This window comes from Podarcis gaigeae, assembly GCF_964106915.1.
Source record: "Podarcis gaigeae genome assembly, chromosome: 3".
Taxonomy (NCBI): Eukaryota; Metazoa; Chordata; class Lepidosauria; order Squamata; family Lacertidae; genus Podarcis; species Podarcis gaigeae.
In genome coordinates this window covers 118,037,436-118,059,167 of record NC_139680.1, presented here as the reverse complement: position 1 = coordinate 118,059,167, position 21,732 = coordinate 118,037,436, and the positions used below count along the sequence as shown (strand labels likewise).

General features: G+C 45.7%; 1 protein-coding gene and 1 long non-coding RNA gene across 3 annotated transcripts in view; one reads left to right on the top strand and one right to left on the bottom strand.

Moving 5' to 3' along the window:
• The window catches only part of LOC310842216, a 554,664-nt gene that overhangs the window by 348,861 nt on the left and 184,071 nt on the right, over window positions 1-21,732 (top strand). The window lies entirely within an intron of this gene.
• Window positions 1-21,732, bottom strand: part of KIF13B (kinesin family member 13B) — a 175,057-nt gene that overhangs the window by 40,084 nt on the left and 113,241 nt on the right. For both annotated transcript variants that reach the window (XM_083732987.1, XM_083732988.1), the window contains exons 23-31: window positions 20,791-20,948; window positions 17,881-18,013; window positions 16,681-16,827; window positions 15,955-15,984; window positions 14,658-14,757; window positions 12,384-12,510; window positions 6,489-6,544; window positions 4,460-4,584; window positions 3,596-3,772 (exon numbers count right to left, since the gene is read on the bottom strand). In XM_083732987.1, the coding sequence (XP_083589113.1) occupies window positions 3,596-3,772; window positions 4,460-4,584; window positions 6,489-6,544; window positions 12,384-12,510; window positions 14,658-14,757; window positions 15,955-15,984; window positions 16,681-16,827; window positions 17,881-18,013; window positions 20,791-20,948 (1,053 nt within the window). The remainder of the gene's footprint in view (window positions 1-3,595; window positions 3,773-4,459; window positions 4,585-6,488; window positions 6,545-12,383; window positions 12,511-14,657; window positions 14,758-15,954; window positions 15,985-16,680; window positions 16,828-17,880; window positions 18,014-20,790; window positions 20,949-21,732) is intronic.

The following is a 21,732-nucleotide window of genomic DNA, read 5'->3' as shown; positions in this document are numbered from 1 at the left end:
ACATCTCCAGCGCAACCACCTCTGGGAGAAAGGGCTGGGAAAGATCCGAACTTGAGAGCTCCTCAGGGGATTGGAAGGCGTTTAAAGAATATTTGCAAAATCATATTGAAAAACCGGAACTCCTATAAGAATAAACAAGTTCCGCTATAAATACTGAAATATCAAATAATATGGATAACAACGTGTAACAGAAAAGGGAGTAGAAAGTTGGTTTAATAGTGTGTGAAAGAGAGTACAGTGGTACCTCAGGTTACATACGCTTCAGGTGACAGACTCCGCTAACCCAGAAATAGTGCTTCAGGTTAAGAACTCTGCTTCAGGATGAGAACAGAAATCGTGCTCCGGCGGCGCGGCAGCAGCAGGAGGCCCCATTAGCTACAGTGGTGCTTCAGGTTAAGAACAGTTTCAGGTTAAGCATGGATCTCTGGAACAAATTAAGTACTTAACCCGAGGTACCACTGTAATAGAAATGGAAAGAAATTGCAATTGAGTAGATTGGAAGTCTAGCACAGGGTGGGGTGAGGGATGGTGGTGGGAAAAGGAAGTATGTGTGGGATTGAATGTGGGTATGTAGGAATATTTTTAAGGATTGTATGAAATGGATGTTTGTATATCTGTAATATGTATGTATAAATTTATTAAAATTTCTAATAAAATAAAATAAAATAAAATAAAATAAAATAAAATAAAATAAAATAAAATAAAATAAAGAGAACTCCTCAGGGAGAGAAGGCTGCTGTCAATGGCTGCTGGGAATCAAGAAGAAGATCCTGCGAAGGTGGGGGAGTGAAGTTTTGCAATTCCCCCAAATGCTCCACTTCCAAACTGTCCCCCCCAAAACTAGCAGCTGAACAGAAACGTGGGAAAACGAGATATTTAAGTGTATTCAAGGGGCAGGGGGTTCATATGACCCCAGGAGAACTCACAGTGAAACAGGCCCAGAGGTTATGGGATGAAAAGGAAAAGCACCACCGAATCATAGAATTTAAGAGCTGGAAGGCACCCAAAGGTCATCTAGTCCAACCCTCTGCATTGCAAGGCATTTCTTTTGTTTCGCTCGCATCTCTCCTGCGGGCTCTGCTTTCGGTGTTTCGTTATGCCAGAAGCGGCTCAGTCGCTTCTGGCATAACGACCCGGAAAAACTGTCTGCGGACAAACGCCGGCTCCCTCGGCCAGTAAAGTGAGATGAGCACCCCAACCCCAAAGTCGTCTGCGATTAGACTTAACTGTCAGGGGTCCTTTACCTTTTTTAATCTCTAGGTAGGACTAGGTAGGGATGTGGGTGGCGCTGTGGGTTAAACCACAGAGCCTAGGACTTGCCGATCAGAAGGTCAGCGGTTCGAATCCCCACGACGGGGTGAGCTCCCGTTGCTCAGTCCCTGCTCCTGCCAACCTAGCAGTTCGAAAGCATGGCAAAGTGCAAGTAGATAAATAGGTACCACTCCGGCGAGAAGGTAAACGGCGTTTCCGTGCGCTGCTGTGGTTCGCCAGAAGCGGCTTAGTCCTGCTGGCCACATGGCCCGGAAGCTGTATGCGGGCTCCCTCGGCCAGTAAAGCGAGATGAGCGCCGCAACCCCAGAGTCGGCCACGACTGGACCTAATGGTCAGGGTTCCCTTTACCTTTACTTTAGGATTAGGAAATAATCTGTCTGAAACCGTGGACAGACTCTGGCAGTCAGCGTGGACAGCGCTGAGCTAGACAGAAGGCTGCTTCCTCTATTCCTACTTGTCCTTGTAAAGTGAGGCAGGGGGAAAAGCACACACGAATACCTCACGTTCCAGTCACAATAGCCACATCCCAGCACGCAGGGCAACAGAAAAGGGGGGTCACAAACGCCGCCAAAACAAAGCTGGCTACATGAGATGACAAGAGATAGGGTGACCTGCTGGCAACGTAGATTTGCTGAAGCACAGGTTGTTCGCATGCAGCAAAGGCCCATGAAAGTATACAACCTGCCCAACACTGCCTGTTCACAAAAAACAAAACAAAACCCTCACAAGGCAGCAAGGGGAATGAATGAAGCATCTCATTCCAGTGGCAAAGGATGCTACAACACAAGCGGTCCTACTTCAGCTCCTTGCACACATCGAAGCCATGCAGAAAGAGGCATTGGCACGGGGGCAGAGTCGGCAATGGGTTACTACCCTCCTGAAGCCTCTCTGCAGCATTCTCACGACTGCCAGGGAGCCCGGAGCGAGGAAGAAGAGAGGAGGAAAAGGAAAGAGAGAGAGTCAGTTGAGGCAAGAGGGTTAAGCTCCACGGCTGAGTCCCAAAGCTAGTGGGTGTAGCCAGTGGATCCCCTTTTCCAAATCCCCAGGGATCAAAGAAGCAGAGGAACGGGGACACGCCAAAAGTCATTTTTAATTGAAAAGACTAAACTAGAAAGACAGTCATTTCTTTTGAGGCAGGGATGGAGGAAAGGGGGTGTGGTGACGGAGTGCCACCCCAGGTGTCACCGTTGAGGGGGGTTACAAAATGCCGGGCGGCACTCACTGCGGGGCCTGAAGTGCGCCTGAGCCACGCATCTCTCCTGGGAGAGACACAGTGGTTTGGGTGCACGCAGGCTCTGCACTGCCCCGAATGGCCCACCTGCTGCCTCCCCCTTAGCTATGGGGCGGCTGAGTGGGAGGAGGCAGGCAGACTCCGGCGCGTCCTGCCCCAGTTGGTCTCACCCCTGCGCCGCCCCTGGTGCCTGATTGGCTGAGGCGTTTCCAAAGTAAAGGAAGGATTAATAAGAATACACCCAGAGGCTTGAACCAGCAAGACTCTGGGAAGGGTGCATATAATAATCTGTCTCTCCACCCCCTGGCCCAGGTCGTTTTATTCACAAAAGAACTTTTTACAGAATGTTCATAAGAACCAATCAGATTTCTTCTGAGCGTGGGGACAAAGTTAAACTACCAAAACTAATTAAGCACACATATTTCTGGGGTAAACAAAACAGAACTACAAAGGAGTGCATCTGGCAACCCCGGAGGCGATAAACAAGCAATAGACATGATAAGGAGGATGGCCAGGAAGACAGCGATCATTATCACCTTCAGGTGAGATCTGTTTCCTGGCCCTAAGATTAATATCCTAAGATTAACATATCAGAAAAGATACATCAAAGAAACTGCCCACTGTCTTTGATGGCCCAGGATGGCTGCCTGGTGAAGCAACTGGCGGCTGGGCTGTGTATGTGACTTGTCAAGCAAGAGAAATGGACAGTAGAGGAAATGGCCAGAGATGCAGAAGGTTGTGGGATTTGATCAGAAATTATTGTCAATGAATCGAACCCAGTCAACGCCATGCTTTCACAGCGGACACAACGGCTTGATGCATATTTTATAATTCCTCATAGTAATCCCACCTGACCCCACACTCTGGATATTTGCACTCCTAGAACTTGCTGTTTTGAGACAGCTGCTGTTAGCAAGAAGTAGAGCTTTGCCCCAATGTTTCCCCCTCGTCCCACGTTAAGAGACATCGGCTTCATCAAAGCCATGCCTTGCCATTTCCTGTTCGCTGCAATGGCAGCAATGCTTCTAGGCGTGCAACTGCGTCACGCCGAGAGCAAATGGAGATAATGAACGCCTAGGAAGGCTGCTGTACCTGCTTGCCGTAGACGCTGACGCAAATACGCTTGCGGAGGACCAGCTGCATCTCGGCCGGGTGGCTGAGCTGTACGGTCACTCGTACAATCAGGAAGACCCTCTGCTCAGCGGCTGTTCCTCTGCTGAGCTGCGCACAGTTGTGGACTGTGGAGTCCCAGGAAGCTTCGGCCTTCACCTGCGAAACAACACACAAACACAACATCCTCGGTCAACACACCAACATCTATGTTTGTCTGTAAGCCGCATTTCCGGGGTGAAACCACACTCAAAGAGGCTCGCAACTGCAACAGGTTTAAGTAAGAGAACTCTTTTGATGGGGAAAGGGCCTTCTCAGTGGCCACTCCCAAACTTTGGAATTCCCTGCCTAGTGAAGTTAGATTGGGTCCCTCCCTGTCCTTCCTGAAGGCTGTTTTTTCCCCGTCAGGCCTTTTAAAAATAATAGTTTTTTTCACTTTTCAGGTTTTCATTAATTTAACAATCGTTTTAACATTTCAAAACTTGACTTCCTTCCCCCCTCTTTCTGTGGATCGTTAAAGTTGTTTTTTATATGTCTTATGCATATCCAAATTCAGCTTTGCTTATTTGTTTATCTACTTTAAGTATATACTCTTATCAAACGGCAGCTTATTACAATAATCCTGCCAATGTTTTTATCTGTTTTCCATTACTTTCTATGGGGAAGCACACCTTGGTTTTGGAACGCTTTGGTTTTGGAAACTGACTTCCGGAACGGATTAAGTTTGAAAACCAAGGTACCACTGTACGAAGAACAGATACTGGTCACATCTCTCCCAGGGCTGCTGTTAACCCTGCTCCGTTGGCAGCCTTGGGAATGGAGTTTACGACTTGTTCCATGCCTTACCTCACTCTCGTGGTGCTTCACAATCTGCAGCTCAAAGAATTCGTCCTCGTCTTCGGCAACCAGGGTGGCGTCCCAGCCGCCAGCTTCTGGCTCGTCGAGGTTATCCTGAGAGCTGAAGTCATCCGCTGTAGAAAGAGAGGGAGACAGAAGTTCAGGATGTGCTGAGCAACTGCAGCACAGAGGACCTGGGAAACCCTGGGTTGCAAGCTCAACAGGAAACTCTGGGCAAGGCAAACCCTCTCCACCAACAGCAACTCCTGCAATATTAACAGTGGTAGCTGGTGCCCAACTGGTTGGTCAGCAGGCAGGGAGACGAACAGCAGGTGGCGCCAGAGCAGAAAACAGGCAGATTACCCAAATTGAGGGTTTTGTTCTTGTTGCTTAACAGAGGGCAGGGGCTGCTTTTTTATATGCATTATGATTTTTGGAAGATGTGCATCCGTTTCCCTCTTGTTTAGGTGGACATTGCCAATGTTTCTTCTACGAAATGGGCATTACTAAACAATCTACGGCCTGTTAAATGTGTGGGGTGGGGAGACTGCTGGTATAATTTTTTCAATTATTATTATTATTACTATTTGTGTAAATTTGTATACTGCCTTATACCCGCAGGCCTCAAAATTTCATTAACATGCTGTGCATTATTCTGTTTTACGCTTTTATCATTTTGCTGCCATAAATTATGCTCTCGGTGTTGCACAGCACCCTCAGACCTGTGGATAAACGGTGGTTTATAAATTGAATAATAATAATAGTGATACAAAAGTGGTACCTAGGGCAGTTTTTTGGACAGTTAGATGGTTGGCGGGTGAGGAGGACTCCCTGGTCCCGAATGGGATAACTGTGCCCCTGAAGGACCAGGAGCGCAGCCTGGGAGTCATTTTGGAATCACAGCTGTCCATGGAGGCACAGGTAAATTCTGTGTCCAGGGCAGCTGTTTACCAGCTCCATCCGGTACGCAGGCTGAGACCCTACCTACCCGCAGACTATCTCGCCAGAGTTGTGCATGCTCTGGTTATCTCTCGCTTGGACTACTGCAATGCGCTACCTTTGAAAGTGACCCGGAAACTGCAACTAATCCAGAATGAGGCAGCTACACTGGTGACTGGGAGCGGCCGCCAAGACCATATATCACCAGTCTTGAAAGACCTACATTGGCTCCCAGTACGTTTCCGAGCACAATTCAAAGTGTTGGTGCTGACTTGAAAGCCCTAAACAGCCTCGGTCCAGTAGACCTGAAGAAGCGTCTCCACTCCCATCGTTCTGCCCGGACGTTGAGGTCCAGCTCCGAGGGCCTTCTGGCAGTTCCCTCCCTGCGAGAAGCCAAGTTACAGGGAACCAGGCAGAGGGCCTTCTCGCTGGTGGCACCCGCCCTGTGAAATGCCCTCCCACCAGATGTCAAAGAGAACAACAACTACCAAACTTTTAGAAGACATCTGAAGGCAGCCCTGTTTAGGGAAGCTTTTAATGTTTAATAGGTTATTGTATTTTAGTGTTTTGTTGGAAGCCGCCCAGAGTGGCTGGGGAAGCCCAGCCAGACGGGCGGGGTATAAATAATAATAATAATAATAATAATAATAATAATAATAATAATAATAATAATTAATAATAATAATAATCTACGGTTTGTTAAATGTGGGGGGGACTGCTGGTATGATTATTTCAATTATTATTATTACTATTTGTGTAAATTTGTATACCCGCAGGTCTCAAAATTTCATGAACACGCTGTGCATTATTAGGTTTTATTCTTTTATCATTTTGCTACGTAAATTATGCTCTCCGTGTTGCACAGCGCCCTTTGACCTTTGGATAAACGGTGGTTTATAAACTGAATAATAATAATGATGATGATGATGATACAAAAGTGGTACATAGGACCTAGGTTTTTGGACAGTTCGATGGTTGACTGACACCAGGAGCAGCCACTCGTAACGCCTGCTTGTCATTCACTCCCCGCCCCCCAACCCAATTATTGCTGCATTCCTTTCCACATCCCTGAAGTGCTGTCATTTCTGATCTCACTTACCGTTTAAATCAAGAAAGATGACTGGGATGTGCGTCTCCATACCTGGCACAGGAGTCCTAAAAGAGAGAGACGCAGTCAACACTGGCATATCAATGGTGGCAGATTTAATACAGAACACGTCGCCGGGAGCATCACGGCAACTGTGTTATTACACTCGGTACCCGGGCAATTGTAGGTCAAGGCAACGATAACCTTGGTGGGCTGTGGCTTCATCTCAATTTACTCTGCTAGACGCAGAGGACTTTCAGTACTTTCGGGGCCTCTTTTCAACCAGGGCTGCATTCCCTTGTAGCAGAAAAGAGTGCGCGTTGCTGTCAAATGCTAAGGAGCTTCCCCACGCTGCTTACTCCAAGCGCATGTAGTTGGATAATTGCAAAACAAACCAACCAGCTAATTTAAACCACTCTCTCGGATGCTGCAAAGCGATGGGCCAAAGGCATTAAGCGGGACGGTTTTTCACAGCTATCTGCAAAGGGCAAGCGGCAGAAATATTATCTAGGCCAGGGGTCAGAAATCTTTTTCAGCCGTGGGCCGGTCCACCGTCCCTCAGACCTCGTGGGGGGCCAGACTATATTTTGAAAATAAAAATAGAAGTGAACGAATTCCTATGCCCCACAAATAACCCAGAGACGCATTTTAAATAAAAGCACACATTTTACTCGTGTAAAAACACCAAGCAGGCCCCACAAATAACCCAGAGATGCATTTTAAATAAAAGCACACATTCTACTCATGTAAAAACACGCTGAGTCCCAGACCGTCCGCAGGCTGGACTGAGAAAGTGATTGGGCCGCATCCGGCCCCTGGGCCTTAGGTTGCCTACCCCTGATCTAGGCAAAGTCTCAGGCCCTCGGAAACAGCTCCCTCCCATTCCTTAGGTCGGTTTGGAAGTGTTCTGCAAACTGCAAACAGCTTTGCTAAGATATGAAATGCTGTTGTGGTTCTAGAATCTGCAAGAGCCAGTGTTGACCAAGGCGGTGTGGACAAAGATTCCATTCAACATGTTCAGCTGTAATCTTAAAACACGTCAGGCGTTTACCTAAAATACGTAAGGTAAAGCATGAATACAGCTAAAATGTTCCTCCTTTACACTGGTGCAGCTGGGAGACCAGCAACTTTTGGCTCCTCAGTTCCTTGAACGTTTCAACCTCCTTAGAAGCAAAAACTTGTGTCTGGGTTTGTTTTTTCCCTCTTCCCTCCTGTGATAGGAATTTTGAGGTCTTAGATATATTTATGGTAATGTTCATAACCGCACATACATAGATCAACACAGGAAGACCAACCTGGAACCATTTTGATTCCTAAACTGAGCCAATGTTTTCTCTGCAAGGTCAAAGTGGGAAACCTCCCCATTGTCTCTTTCCTCACAAATCCTGTCTTAAGGGCACATTTAAGATATGAATAGGGTGTGAGGCTGTGACCTGGCCCAGGAACTAAGTATTTATCACTATAAACGACTGGCCAGGCTCCCCAGGCAATCCAATCAAGTAACCTGCCAGACAATGACAGGAGAAAAGCAACATTCAAACTTCTGTTGTAGACCGCCTTTTCTGTGATGTAGGTATGATGTATCTGAGGGGGTGGTGGTCTTAGGTTACACCCCTTCTGTGATGTATGTATGATGTTTCTGGGGGTGGTCTTGATCTACAGGGTGGCAATTTCAAAAGTCTTTATAAGGCCTTGCACAGCATTTTTCTGGGTCCTCCTCCTTTCCTGTGTGTGAGGGGAGCACCCTGTTGCAACAGATCAATAAAGATCAGGCTTACTATTCTCTGGTTGGCCTCTGTTATTTTCTCCTACCGATAGGGAACCTATGTAAGGACTCTATATGGGCTCTTGGATACCCCATAAGGGAAAAGGGCAATTTTTAGTTACAACACTCCCGATCCACTTTCCTTCTGTGCTGTGTCTTTTCAGATTCTAAGCCTGGCTGGAGGGTCCTCCTTGTTTGTAGCAATCTGTAGGCCACTCACAGTTTAAACCGGAACCGAATCCAACCTTGACTTTGAGGAGGTTGAAAAGAAGGCTAAATAATAATACCTGGTACTTATATGACATTTCCCCCTGTACTTGGAACAGTTCACAAACATTATCTCAGGAATCTTTATAAGAACCTTTTAAAAAAACACCATTACTTTTCTCATTAGGCAAGGGATTGGAAGGGGTGTGTGTGTTAATTCAGGCTAATGGATATTAGTTTGCCTAAGAACATTCAAGAAAGTTCACGGCCGAAATGATATTTGAACTGGCGACTCCCTGGCTGACGGATCGCTCTCTTAACCAGACCTCAAATTCAGTTTTGGGCGTAGAATTTCCTGGCTTGCCGATAATTGCAGCTCCTGTGACCCGGAGGCCAGGGCAGGCTGGACCTGATTCTATTACCAGCGTCACGAATGAAAGATTTCGTGGCATATCTGCTGACTACAGAGGACTCTGGCAGGGTGGGGAGGTACGTGAAACCCGGAATCCAGGCCGATGTTCTGACCGAAGCGGTTATCGCGAGTACGGAGCAGGGCCCCTCTTAAGTGAATGAACCGGGCAATTAGCATTAACATTTTTCTTTCAAATCAGCTAAAGTGCAGCAGCAATAAATATTGATTCCGTTCCTACAGAGGATCATAATTAAACTCTGGCTAATAACCCGGTTGCTTTAAGCAGAGGACATTTCGCTGCTTGCGTTATATGGAGCCTAGGGGACATTATTCAGGTCGTTTCGGCCTCTTCCTTCCTTCTCTCCTTCCTTCCTCCCTTCCCCACCCTCCCCATTCACCCTTCATCCTCTCAGATGTCATTTCAAACCCTCTCAAGGATCTCAGGAAGGAGGAACCAATGTCACTCCGCAAATTCAAGCTTTGCCATGGCTTCTGGGACACGGCAGGGCACACCTGTCTCTCAGGGATGGGGAAAGTCTCTTCTCTGCACTGCCAAGTTCCTCCCTTGTATGGTTAAGCTTTTATATGCCTGTTGTCTTTGTCCGTGGAGTTTTCTTGGCAGGGATACTGGAGTGGCTTGCCGGTTCCTGCTCCAGGTGGATCACGTTTGGTCAAAAATCTCCACTATGACCTGTCCATCTTGGGTGGCCCTGCACGGCATGGCTCATAGCTTCTCTGAGTTATTCAAGCCCCTTCGCCACGGCAAGGCAGTGATCCATAAAGCTATGGTTTTCCCAGTAGTGATGTATGGAAGGGAGAGCTGGACCATAAAGAAGGCTGATTGCCGAAGAATGGATGCTTTTGAATTCTGGTGCTGGAGGAGACTCTTGAGAGTCCCATGGACTGCAAGAAGATCAAACCTCTCCATCCTGAAGGAAATCAGCCCTGAGTGCTCACTGGAAGGACAGATCCTGAAGCTGAGGCTCCAAGACTTTGGCCACCTCATGAGAAGAGAAGACTCCCTGGAAAAGACCCTGGTGTTGGGAAAGATGGAGGGCACAAGGAGAAGGGGACAACAGAGGACGAGATGGTGGGACAGTGTTCTCGAAGCTACCAGCATGAGTTTGACCAAACTGCAGGAGGCAGTGGAAGACAAGAGTGCCTGGCGTGCTCTGGTCCAGGGGGTCACGAAGAGTCGGACACGACTAAACAACTAAACCACATAGTTAAGCTAGAAGAGCCTGCTGGATCAAGGCCAATGGCCCATCGAGTCCGGCATCCTGTCCTCAGCGGCCAAGAAAGATGCTCATTACGGGGAACCCATAAGGAGGATCCAAGCCCAAGAGCCCTCTCCCCCATTCTGTTTTTCCCAACCAGTGGTACTCAGAAGTGTTGCCGCCTCGAAACGTGGAGGCAAAACACAGCCATCCTGGCAGGTAACCCTCAATAGCCCTCTCCTCCTCTGTGAATTTCCCGAATCCTCTTTGAAAGCCACTTAGGTTGGTGGCCACCAGCGCCTCATGTGGCAGGGAGTTCCACATTGTTAACAGCCGGAGGAAGCAATGCTTCTGAATGCCAGCTGCTGGAAACCACAGGAGGGGAGAGTTGGCCTTGTGCTCAAATCCTGCTTGAGGGTTTCCCACTGGGGTGTCCGGGTGGCCACTGTGAGAACAGGATGCTGGACCGCCTCCCCTGGTATGTCCCAAGGAGGACCTTACGGTCTTCAAACAAAAACATCTTGGAGATCCTGGGCCAGGGAGGTTAGGCTGGCCTCAACCAGAGCCAGGGCTTTTTCAGCCGTGGCCCCGATCTGGTGGAACGCTCTGTCCCAAGAGACCAGGGCCCTGCGGGACTTGACATCTTTCCGCAGGGCCTGCAAGACGGAGCTGTTCTGCTTGGCCTTTGGCCAAGGCACAGTCTGACCCTCTCCTTCTGTAATCCTCATAGAACTCTGACCCAATGGTTGCCATTAATTTGATGCTGAACTGATTTTAGAATGAACTGATTTTAGAATGTTGTATCATTTTACTGTTGTTAGCCGATCTGATCCTGACTTCGGCTGGGGAGGGCAGGATATAAATTTATTATTATTATTATTATTATTATTATTATTATTATTATTACTGCTACTACTACTACTACTACAGTGGACCTTGGGTTACATACACTTCAGGTTACATATACTTTAGGTTACAGACTCTGCTAACCCAGAAATATTACCTCGGGTTAAGAACTTTGCTTCAGGATGAGAACAGAAATCGTGCTGCAGCGGTACGGCAGCAGCGGGAGGCCCCATTAGCTAAAGTGGTGCTTCAGGTTAAGAACGGTTTCAGGTTAAGAAAGGACCTCCAGAATGAATTAAGTACTTAACCCGAGGTACCACTGTAGTATTATTATTATTATTATTATTATTATTATTATTATTATTACTAGATGGGACACAGTCCTGATCCAGCAGGCTCTTCTTATGTCCTGATAGTAAATTCCAAGTAAATTTCCAATAGTAAATTCCAAGGATTCAAATGCAAAATCTTCCTTTCCTCAGTGCAAGGAGGTGTGGCAGCCTGGTCCCAAACTTGGGCTATGGATCTGCTATTCAGGGTCACTGCAGAGGCAAAGGGGAATTCAAGGGGAAGAGAACAGCGCTGAGATCACACCACCAAGTGGGAATGCATTAGTCCTGCCGGTAAGTTCAGATCTGTTTGGGAGTCCCCTTTTGGTCATACCATCTCCTAACGAAGTCCAGATGATTAGAATTCGGAACAGGGTCTTCTTGGTGGCAGCACCCTAACTGTGAAACACTCTTAGCACCATAGAATGGCAGAGCTGGAGGGGACCCCACAGGTTATCTAGCCGAACCCCCTGCAATGCAGGAATCTCAGCTAAAACATCCAGGGCCGATGGTCATCCAACTTCTGCTTAAAACCTCCAACAGACCTAGAGGTTCTTCAACATCAGCTTCGTTGGACAGGTCATGTTGTTCGGATGCCTGATAATCGTCTTCCAAAGCAACTACTCTATTCCCAACTTAAAAATGGAAAGCGTAATGCTGGTGGTCAACAAAAGAGGTTCAAAGACTGTCTCAAGGCAAATCTTTAAAAATGTAGTATAGACACCAACAATTGGGAAACACTGGCCTGCAAGCGCTCCAGTTGGAGAACAGCCTTGACCAAAGGTGTCATGGGCTTTGAAGACACTCGAACTCAGGACGCAAGGGAGAAACGCGCTAAGAGGAAGGCATGCTTGGCAAATCCACACCATGATCAACTCCTGCCCAGAAACCAATGTCCCCACTGTGGAAGGACGTGTGGATCCAGAATTGGCCTCCACAGTCACTTACGGACTCATTGTTAAAACTGTGTTCATGGAAGACAACCTTACTCAGCTACGAGGGATCGCCTAAGAAGAAGAAGGCGGCTGACGCCAACACGGATGAGGTTTTGGCACATGGCGAAAGCTTTTCTTCTAAGCAAGCTGCAAAACGCAGCCCTTCTGCTGTGGCCTGGTTGCAAAGGCCCCTTACCACTCAGCGGGTGCTCCTGGAATCCCGCTCCCTGCGGAAGGCACCAGGACCGCGTTCCTTTCTTCCGTCAGGGTCAGCCTCATCTCCAGCAGTTGGGCTTCCCGGTCTGTGTCGTCTTCTGTTTTGTCTGCAAGAGTTCAACAAAGTTATAGCTTTCTGCCGGGGCTTCCCAAACAGCCCCGTGGCTCCTATCCCGACTGCTGTTGAAGGAATGGGTTTCCCAAACCCAAAACTGACTCTGCAGGCAGTTTGAAACTGCACCCAAATCCCTATTTTTCCTTAGCTAAAATGCTTTAACTTGAGCTCTTGAGCCTAAAACCCAGCTGTATAAACAAGTGCTCAGAGCCCCCTCCTTTATCAGTTCGCGATGGCAAGGATGGCCTTGACTGTACCACTAGAACAGGGAAGACACGTCTGTGCCTTATGTTACGTCCTGACCACAAAGACCACAAACACGCACAGAACTAGTCCGGGAGCAGCACCAGAGTGTGTTCTTGGAGTTGATGACCTCTTGCTCCAAGAGCAAGCATAGGAAACAGGAACAACCTTTTATGGCCAGGGAGTACAGGGAGGAATACCTTTTTATGGTTAAGAATACCGGAGCAGGAACATCTATGATGTCAACCTGCATGCACAAGCTGACGTGGCTGGATTCCTGGGGAAGGGGGAGAGGGTGCCTGGAGGATATATATACTGCATGAAATTTCTCATTTCTTTGGACTTGCTGTGGACTGACCATGCAAGTGCCTTTCTGCTGCTCCGGAGAGCAGAAATAAAGAACTCTTTCTCTGAACCAGCCCTCGGTGTCATTTGACTTCCTCCCTCCTGTCCGGGAGCAACGCAGACCCAATCAGTGGACTCCAATAAGGCTACACTGTGACACAGGGCGGAGGTTGGCTGGGAGCTCCCGGAACAGCAAATAATAATATAATAATAATATTTTTTTATTTGTACCCCGCCCATCAGGCTGGGTTTCCCCAGCTGCTCTGGGCGGCTTCCAACAAAGATTAAAAATACATTAAACCCCCTCCCTGTGCTGATTATTATTATTATTATTATTATTATTATTATTATTATTATTCTTAATTTTTCTTTTTCATTCATTACATACATCTCAATTTCTTAACATTTACTATATATTCCTCCCTCCCCCCCAGAGCTTCCCCCAACTTCCGCTTCTGATATGTTTTTCTTTTCACCCACTTTGCTATCTCCTAACAGAAAGTTATTAATAACAAAACACTAAGCCTAAAAATATAAAAATAAAAATAAATACACTATAATTTTTTGCTATTTTCTAAACATTTTCTGATTCTAATAATGTGAACGTTTATTTAAATCCTGCCATCAAGTCTACTGACTTTCTTTGATTCTGCAAATATAACATAAATGGTGCTGATTTTTTAAGGCAGGAAACCGAGCAATTGACTTTTAGTGTTTTGATTCATGTTTTGAAAGATCCGGCGTCTGAGCAGCCCCCAGAGAACTTTGTGGGTTGGCTCATCCCCAAAGGCCTTAAAGAAATGAAGTTCTAAAAAAGTTTTTAAAAATAATAATCCCCGTGCTCCGGGGGCAAGAAGCTCGTTAATTAAAAAACACAGGAGCTGTCCAAACTTGAGTTTACCAAACGTTCACGTTTGCAGCAGTCAGCAGCTGTACCGGGTTCGAAATTCCATTTATACATATATAACATGCAACTGCTTTATAAGGGAGGAATTCAACATTTCGCTGTGCCAATCACTCTGTCAGGGCTACAGTGTTCGAAACTGAGATATGAAAGCTGGGACTTAAATGGTACCTTAAACCTATCTTATGGTGCAACAACGGAATATCTGGGCGCGCTTCTGTTATAACAAGAATACGAAGCTGAAAATGAATGAACTGCAGCTAAAATATTGTGTTCCTTTTTCACATGCTCTAGTCCATGGCTAGGCAAACTAAGGCCCGGGGGGGCCGGATCTGGCCCAATCGCCTTCTAAATCCAGCCTGTTTAAAACACTTAATTGTGATACAACAAAAAACAAAAAACAGCATAAAATGCAGTATAAAAGCGTGAATAACAACAAAGTTCTAAAAGATGCTAATTCAAACTGACAGACAGCCTAAAAATCAAGTCCCGCAGGGCCCTAGTCTCTTGTGACAGAGCGTTCCATCAGGGCCACAGCCGAAAAAGCCCTGGCTCTGGTTGAGGCCAGCCTAACCTCCTTGTAGCCCGGGACCTACCTCTAAGTGCATAATCTTTTCGCAGCAGCAGAAAGCATATTTTTTGCTTACCGGGCTTCCCAACCAGTTTTTGCAGCTGCTGATCTAAATACTCCTGGCGTTTCGTAAGCGTGTTCAGCCATTTCCGACGCAGCCTCTCCAGGTCTCTGTCCTGCGAAGAAGTTTGGGACCACTTAATTTCGATTTATTTTTTAAGCAAGCAGCGGTTTGTGAGCAAAGATGGAAAGGCAGGAGTCCGAGACTGCGCACAGAGAGAGCGGTGGAGAATGCCACATCCTGATGTCGCACTTTACACACAGGTAAACCAGGGTTGAAATGTGGCCCCCAGACCGCTCTATCTGGCCCTCAGAAGTCTCCCCAGGCCACAACCCACAGTGGCTTTCCTTCACAACCTTCTTGAGTGTTTCTTTGCCTGGCTGGGACATGTCCTTGAATTCTGACAATGCCTCTTGTCTGGATGAAGGACAGGAGGGTCTGTGTTTATGTGAAGAACCAGGTTCTGTGTAGACCTTGAGGACCAGAAACATGAAGGCCCTGTTCTTTTCCTAGTCGAGATCCTCCATTCCCTGTCCCAGTCACCCGTTCCCAGAGAGGAAGAGCCTAAACTGTGTTACTAGAACAGTCTCCAACTCCTCAAAAGATTCCATCAACGGTGTCTCCAAAAAAATTTACATATCACTTGGGAAGACAGGCGAACTAATGCCAGTGTACTGGAAGAAGCAAAGATCACCAGCGTCAAAGCAATGATTCTTCAACATCAACCTCGTTGAACCGGTCGTGTTGTTCGGATGCCTGGTTATCGTCTACCAAAGCAACTACTCTATTCCAAACTTAAGAATGGAAAGCATAATGCTGGTGGTCAGCAAAAGAGGTTTAAAGACCCTCTCAAGGCAAATCTTTAAAAATGTAGTATGAACACAGACTACTGGGAAACACTGGCCTGCGAGCGCTCCAGTTGGAGAACAGCCTTGACCAAAGGTGTCATGGGCTTTGAAGACGCTCAAACTCAGGACGCAAGGGAGAAACGCGCTAAGAGGAAGGCATGCTTGGCAAATCCACACCATGATCAACTCCTGCCCGGAATCCTATGTCCCCACTGTGGAAGGACGTGTGGATCCAGAATTGGCCTCCACAGTCACTTACGGACTCATTGTTAATACTATGTTTATGGAAGACAATCTTACACAGCTATGAGTGATTGTCAAAGAAGAAGAAGACTCAAATAGAGACTCTGGTGGCCTTTGCTTGCGACTTCCATCTTATAATGCTGATTGCTCTGATGGATGAAGGAATATTAGGACCGCATGATCTTAAAGGACTTAGAGAAAGGTTTTAGCAGGTTATTTACCTGGTAGCTGTCCATGTCGTCGTCTTCTTCCTAGGCAAAAACCATGCAAATGCAAGTAAATTCAAAGCAGTAATTATTATTGTACCTTGACTTTTTCCCTGACAGGGACTCAATGAGGCTTACAGGTAAAAATGAGCGCAGGTAACAGAGCCAGATTTAGGTTTGATGAGTCCCTCAGCTCCTGAAGGTCATGGGGCCCTTTATATGTCCAGCTGTCCATTGTCAACAACAAATTGTCGCCGTTTTTTGCGTTGAATACATGCTATATTGTAATTTATGGACCTAGTAGGTCCATACACAACACAAAACACTCCTCCTGTGTGTATGTTTTATTCTATTTGTTTTTTATCTTATATTTTGGAAATGTACATCCAGATTTTTCCCCCTTTAAATTTTTTTTGGGGGGCCCCAAGAAAGTGGGGCCCGAAGTTACAGCTTGTTTAGCTTATATGTAAATCCGGCACTGGCAGGTAAAAACGCAAGGAGAAAAAATAATAATTAAAAACCATTAAGCATTGATAGAATTGAAACTACCTATCTGTCTCCTGGCTTCCGTCTGTCTCGGGAGACAAAGGAGGAGCGCGCCTTTGGGGGTGAAGTCAAACTGTTGGAAGGTTGCAGTGTGGCTACAGATATATGATCCTGGGACCTTCCGCATGCACCACAGATACTTTCTCTCTGAGCTACGAGATCTCCGATATTTACATTACAAGCAAGGGCTCTTACCTGATGTATCTCGTGTCCTTTTGGAGACCTGGTGTGCTTGATCTGAACACAGCCCACTCCGACTGAGAGGATAGATTCTTCCATCAGAGGCAATGTGCCCGACTCCTGCACGGACTTCACTTCCACTTGAATTCGGTGCGACTGGCCCTGCAAGCCCGGGGAATGCAAAGAAACGGCACGTTGGAAGTGGGGGGAATGATGGTAGGGGGGAGACCTCTGCTGGCAACTGCTTTCTAGACAGCATTGCACCAGAAATATGTATGTCCAGATTGACAACCCGCTCCCTCCAAAACATGTACAATTTAAAACTTGCAATTACAAAAAAAACCCAACCACAATCAACAAAAAACTGTGGAATTTATCCAGGTGTCAGTTATTTATCCAGGTGTCAAACACCAGCATAAAGAGATGTGTCTTCAGCATTTGCTGAAAACATATAACAGAGTTTCTATCTATATCTATATCTATATCTATATCTATATCTATATCTATATCTATATCTATATCTATATCTATATCTATATCTATATCATCTATCTATCTATCTAGTTGTACCTTGGAAGTCGAACAGAATCTGTTCCAGAAGTCCGTTCGACTTCCGAAATTTTCAAAAACCAAAATGCGGCTTCTGATTGGCTGCAGGAAGCTGCTGCAGCCAATTAGAAGCCCCGTAAGCCCCGTCAGGTGTTTGGGTTCCAAATAAGGCAGGATGTTGTGTTCCTGTGTTCCGTGAAGTGGGACTATTGTCCTTTGTTCTTTTTCTCTTTGCTGTCTGATGCTAGAGAGAGAGGGAGCCATGTTGCAGTGCTCTGTGTGTGTTTATATGTAAATAAAGTAGATTAGCCAAAATGCTGAGTTGCTGGGGTTCTGTCACGCAAGCTGTGAAGACTCTGCGGATCCCTAAGTGTGCCAGTGTCTGTTGGCATCGGTTGCTGTGATGTTCGGGCAGAAGAAAGCTTTTGAAGCTCCAGAACGATTGACCAGGAGGGAGAGAACATGCCAGTTGTGCATGTGCCTCTGCCAGGGTCCTACTCGAGTGTAGGATGAGCTCCTGACAAAGATATCCCGAATATCTTGCCAGCAGAGTGACGCTCAGTGATTTCAATGATTAACTGATATTTCATTAATTGATCGGTCGACTAAAGAGAGAATTCAGCATGCTGAACAAGGCAGCGGTTACTGCCTTACTTTCCATCTTACCTGCCTGAGTTGAAAGATGCCCCCTGTGTGTACATCTTTTGCCGGAATCACCTCTACCGGGCAGTATTCTCCATTCTCATTAAGCTCCAGAATCTGGACCCACAACTCCACTTTTCGGGTGACTTCGCTCCACCTGCAAATAACAACACTTCTGTGACCGATGTATAACTTTGCCTCTTGAAAGAGGCCTTCGGCAGCCTGGCTAAACCCTGGGAAATGTCCGAAAACATTGAAGAGGATGGGAGCAGGGTGGGGCGATGGAAAACAGCTACTTGGAATTCTAGGCACTGATATCCCGAAAAATATAAGAGAAATCTTTTTATATGCAACAGCCGCTACCTGGTTATTAATTGCATCAAACTGGAAAGGGAAAAAAGTACCAACAGTAAGGGAATGGCAGAATAAGTTATTAAGACTACGCAGAAATGGCTCAATTGACAAATAGATTAAGGGAAATACAAAACAATCATTTACACAAAAATGGGATATGTTCAAGAAAAGGTAAAACTGATAATAATAGTAATAACAACCTTAAATAATTATACCGTTAAATATTGATTTAAACTTGAATTTGCACATGCTCTTTTCTTATACTTTCTAGCTAAACAAAAACAAACCAAAGTAAAAATCCAATAAACTAAATTATATCAAAACAGGCTTCCCATCAATTCCTGATGTAAGTTACATTTACAACACTGAATGTAATTATACTTCTTATCTTACTCTAATTTCTAGTACTTTCTTATAACACATCATACGATTTTTCCTTATTTAATAAGTATTTGATTTAAAGAAGGGTCATTCAAACGCCACAGATGTTATATCGTGTTATATTTTTGTAGGTATTTCTTTGTACATGTACTTAAGATTGTGTGTGGATGTCAATTAATAATAATAAAATTTTAAAAAGAAAGAAGAGGATGGTATCGGGGCAACAGGAGAGGGAGCTTCGAAGAAGGGCAGAGAGTAGTTGCCAGTGCCAGATCTACAGAACAATCCATCTCCTTTATATAGGGTATCCCAAAAAGCTTTAATCTTGGAACATGTCCATATATAATGAATTGAAAAAGATATTTAAGTATAATTTCAGCAAAAAAACAGAGGCTTTCATGTTGGGGTTAATTGAGGAAATCCAAATGAAAGATGTAAATTTGTTCATGTATGCAACAACGGGTGCAAGAATACTCCTGGCCCAGAAATGGAAGCAACAAGAATTCCCCACATAAGAAGATTGGCAAGTAAAGATGGTCGAATACGTGGAGCTGGCGAAACTGACGGGGAAGATTCGGAATCGCTGTGATGATTTGTTCCAAAAGGACTGGAGCAAATTTAGACTCCATATGAAAGAAAATTGCAAACAGCTGAATATGTTTGTAGGTTTAAGGCGAAATGTTTGGTAATGGGAAATTAAGGAGCTGATTTACTTATAAGTAGGTGATTGCGAAAAGATTGATTTAAGGTAAAAAAGTGAATTTAGGAATGTGGAGAAATTGGTAATGAGATATGGATGTCTGCTAGAGGGAAGGAAGTCCATGCTTTATTTAAGCAATGTCTTAAGTCATGAATTATTATTTTTGATATTGAAATGTAATAAAATATGGAAAACTTAATAAAAATTATATTAAAAAAAAGAACAATCCATCTTCTTGGTCAGCAACCATGGTCTCCAATAGATGCAGTTGCAAGCGAACAAGCAAATGTGTGAATGCTTGGGTTTGCAAAACCCAGTTGGGTAAAATACTTTGTATGTGCTCAGAAGTTAATTGCACTGTGTGAGAGTTGTGAGGGGGTGTTGGGAATCTGAATACGTACAGCTACCAACACAGAGTCAATTAGGGTTTGGCAGACAGCCAAAAGCTCATGTGAAGGAGTATGTCTGCCTGGTGATACAGAGGCATGGAGACAGCTTCCTGATTGGTCAAGCTCTCTCAAGGGAGTGATAATTAATGGCCTACTAACTGTTAGTTCAGTGGTTCAGTGTGTCAGTGTAGGAGTTGTGAGCCGTGTATGAGAGAGCTAGCTAAAGATCCGTGTTCTGTTCTGTTCCTGTATATAATAAACACCTAACTACAAGTTCCTGGTTCCTGCTTCGTCTATCCTGTCTGCAGCCAAGTCGCCAATTGCTTCCATGGATTCTGCGTGTACTCTGCTAGGTCGGCTAAGGTCCTGCAACTAGTCGGAAAGTTGTGAAACACCAATAGGTTTTGCCATAGGTCAGGTTAGGCTGACCCAAGGATCCAGTTTTACAAGAGATCTCCTTCCTTTCCACTTTGTTGTTGTTGTTGTTGTTTAGTCGTTTAGTCGTGTCCGACTCTTCGTGACCCCCTGGACCAGAGCACACCAGGCACTCCTGTCTTCCACTGCCTCCCACAGTTTGGTCAAACTCATGCTGGTAGCTTTGAGAACACTGTCCAACCATCTCGTCCTCTGTCGTCCCCTTCTCCTTGTGCCCTCCATCTTTCCCAACATCAGGGTCTTTTCCAGGGAGTCTTCTCTTCACATGAGGTGGCCAAAGTATTGGAGCCTCAGCTTCAGGATCTGTCCTTCCAGTGAGCACTCTGGGCTGGTTTCCTTCAGAATGGAGAGGTTGGATCTTCTTGCAGTCCATGGGACTCTCCAGAGTCTCCTCCAGCACCAGAATTCAAAAGCATCAATTCTTCAGCGACCAGCCTTCTTTATGGTCCAGCTCTCACTTCCATACATCCCTACTGGGAAAACCATGGCTTTAACTATACGGACCTTTGTTGGCAAGGTGATGTCTCTGCTTTCCACTTACCTTTCCACTTAACCTCCCGCTAATCCTGCAGAGGATTATATAGGATGTACGAAGCAGCTAGCTCTGTGCTCCATTGCTAAGCCCCGCAAAAAGAGCATTTGCTGTGAAGAAGCACCTTTGCATCTCTATCTTACCTGTCTCGGAGGCTTCGCGTTTTGGCCTGGATAATCCCCAAATCCCACAGCGCTGGGTTTTTGCGGGGGTCGCACGCCTTGTGCCCGTAAACCTCGATGGCCAAAGCACCGTCGGAAAGGTACTCCATGAAATCTTCAGTGATGTTGACAGAGAATTCCTAGGTCAGAGAAAAGAGAGAACAATTGCAGCGCTTCAAATTTAGTCTCTGTTCCATGGAGACAAGAAGCCTTAAAAAAAAAAAAAAGACGCTAGAAAAGTTTCGACTATGCAAAGCCAAGAAATCTGCCCAGGAATGCTTGAAATCAATAGGTCAGAGATACAGAAATTTACAGGAAGCTTTAATCCATATGACCTAACTGTTTTGTGCATTGCTTTGAGATTCCTTTGAATTTAGAGCAATTAAGGTTTTTCCCCCCTTAAAAAGTACAGTGGTGCCTTGGTAATCAAATGCCAAAACCCCAGAAATAAGTGTTCTGGTTTTCGATCGTTTTTTGGAAGCCAAACGTCTGATGCGGCTGTCGGCGGCTGTTTCAGCTGCACCAATCAGAACCTGCGCCTCGGTTTTTGAACATTTCGGAAGTCAAACACACTTCCGGAATGGATTTTTTTTTTTTTTATCATCTACAATACTGTCTTATTTATTTTATAGTACAGTACGTTGATTATTGCTTTCATTTTATGGATCCGTGCGCTGCTCTGGTTCGCCTGAAGTGGCTTAGTCTTGCTGGCCACATGACCCAGAAGCTGTATGCGGACAAACGCCGGCTCCCTCGGCCAGTAAAGCAAGATGAGCGCCGCACCCCCTGAGTCGTCCGCGACTGGACTTAATGGTCAATGGTACCTTTATCTTTACCTTGATTATTGCTTTCATTTTATGGATCAATGGTCTCGTTAGATAGTAAAATTCATGTTAAATTGCTGTTTTAGGGGTTGTTTTTAAA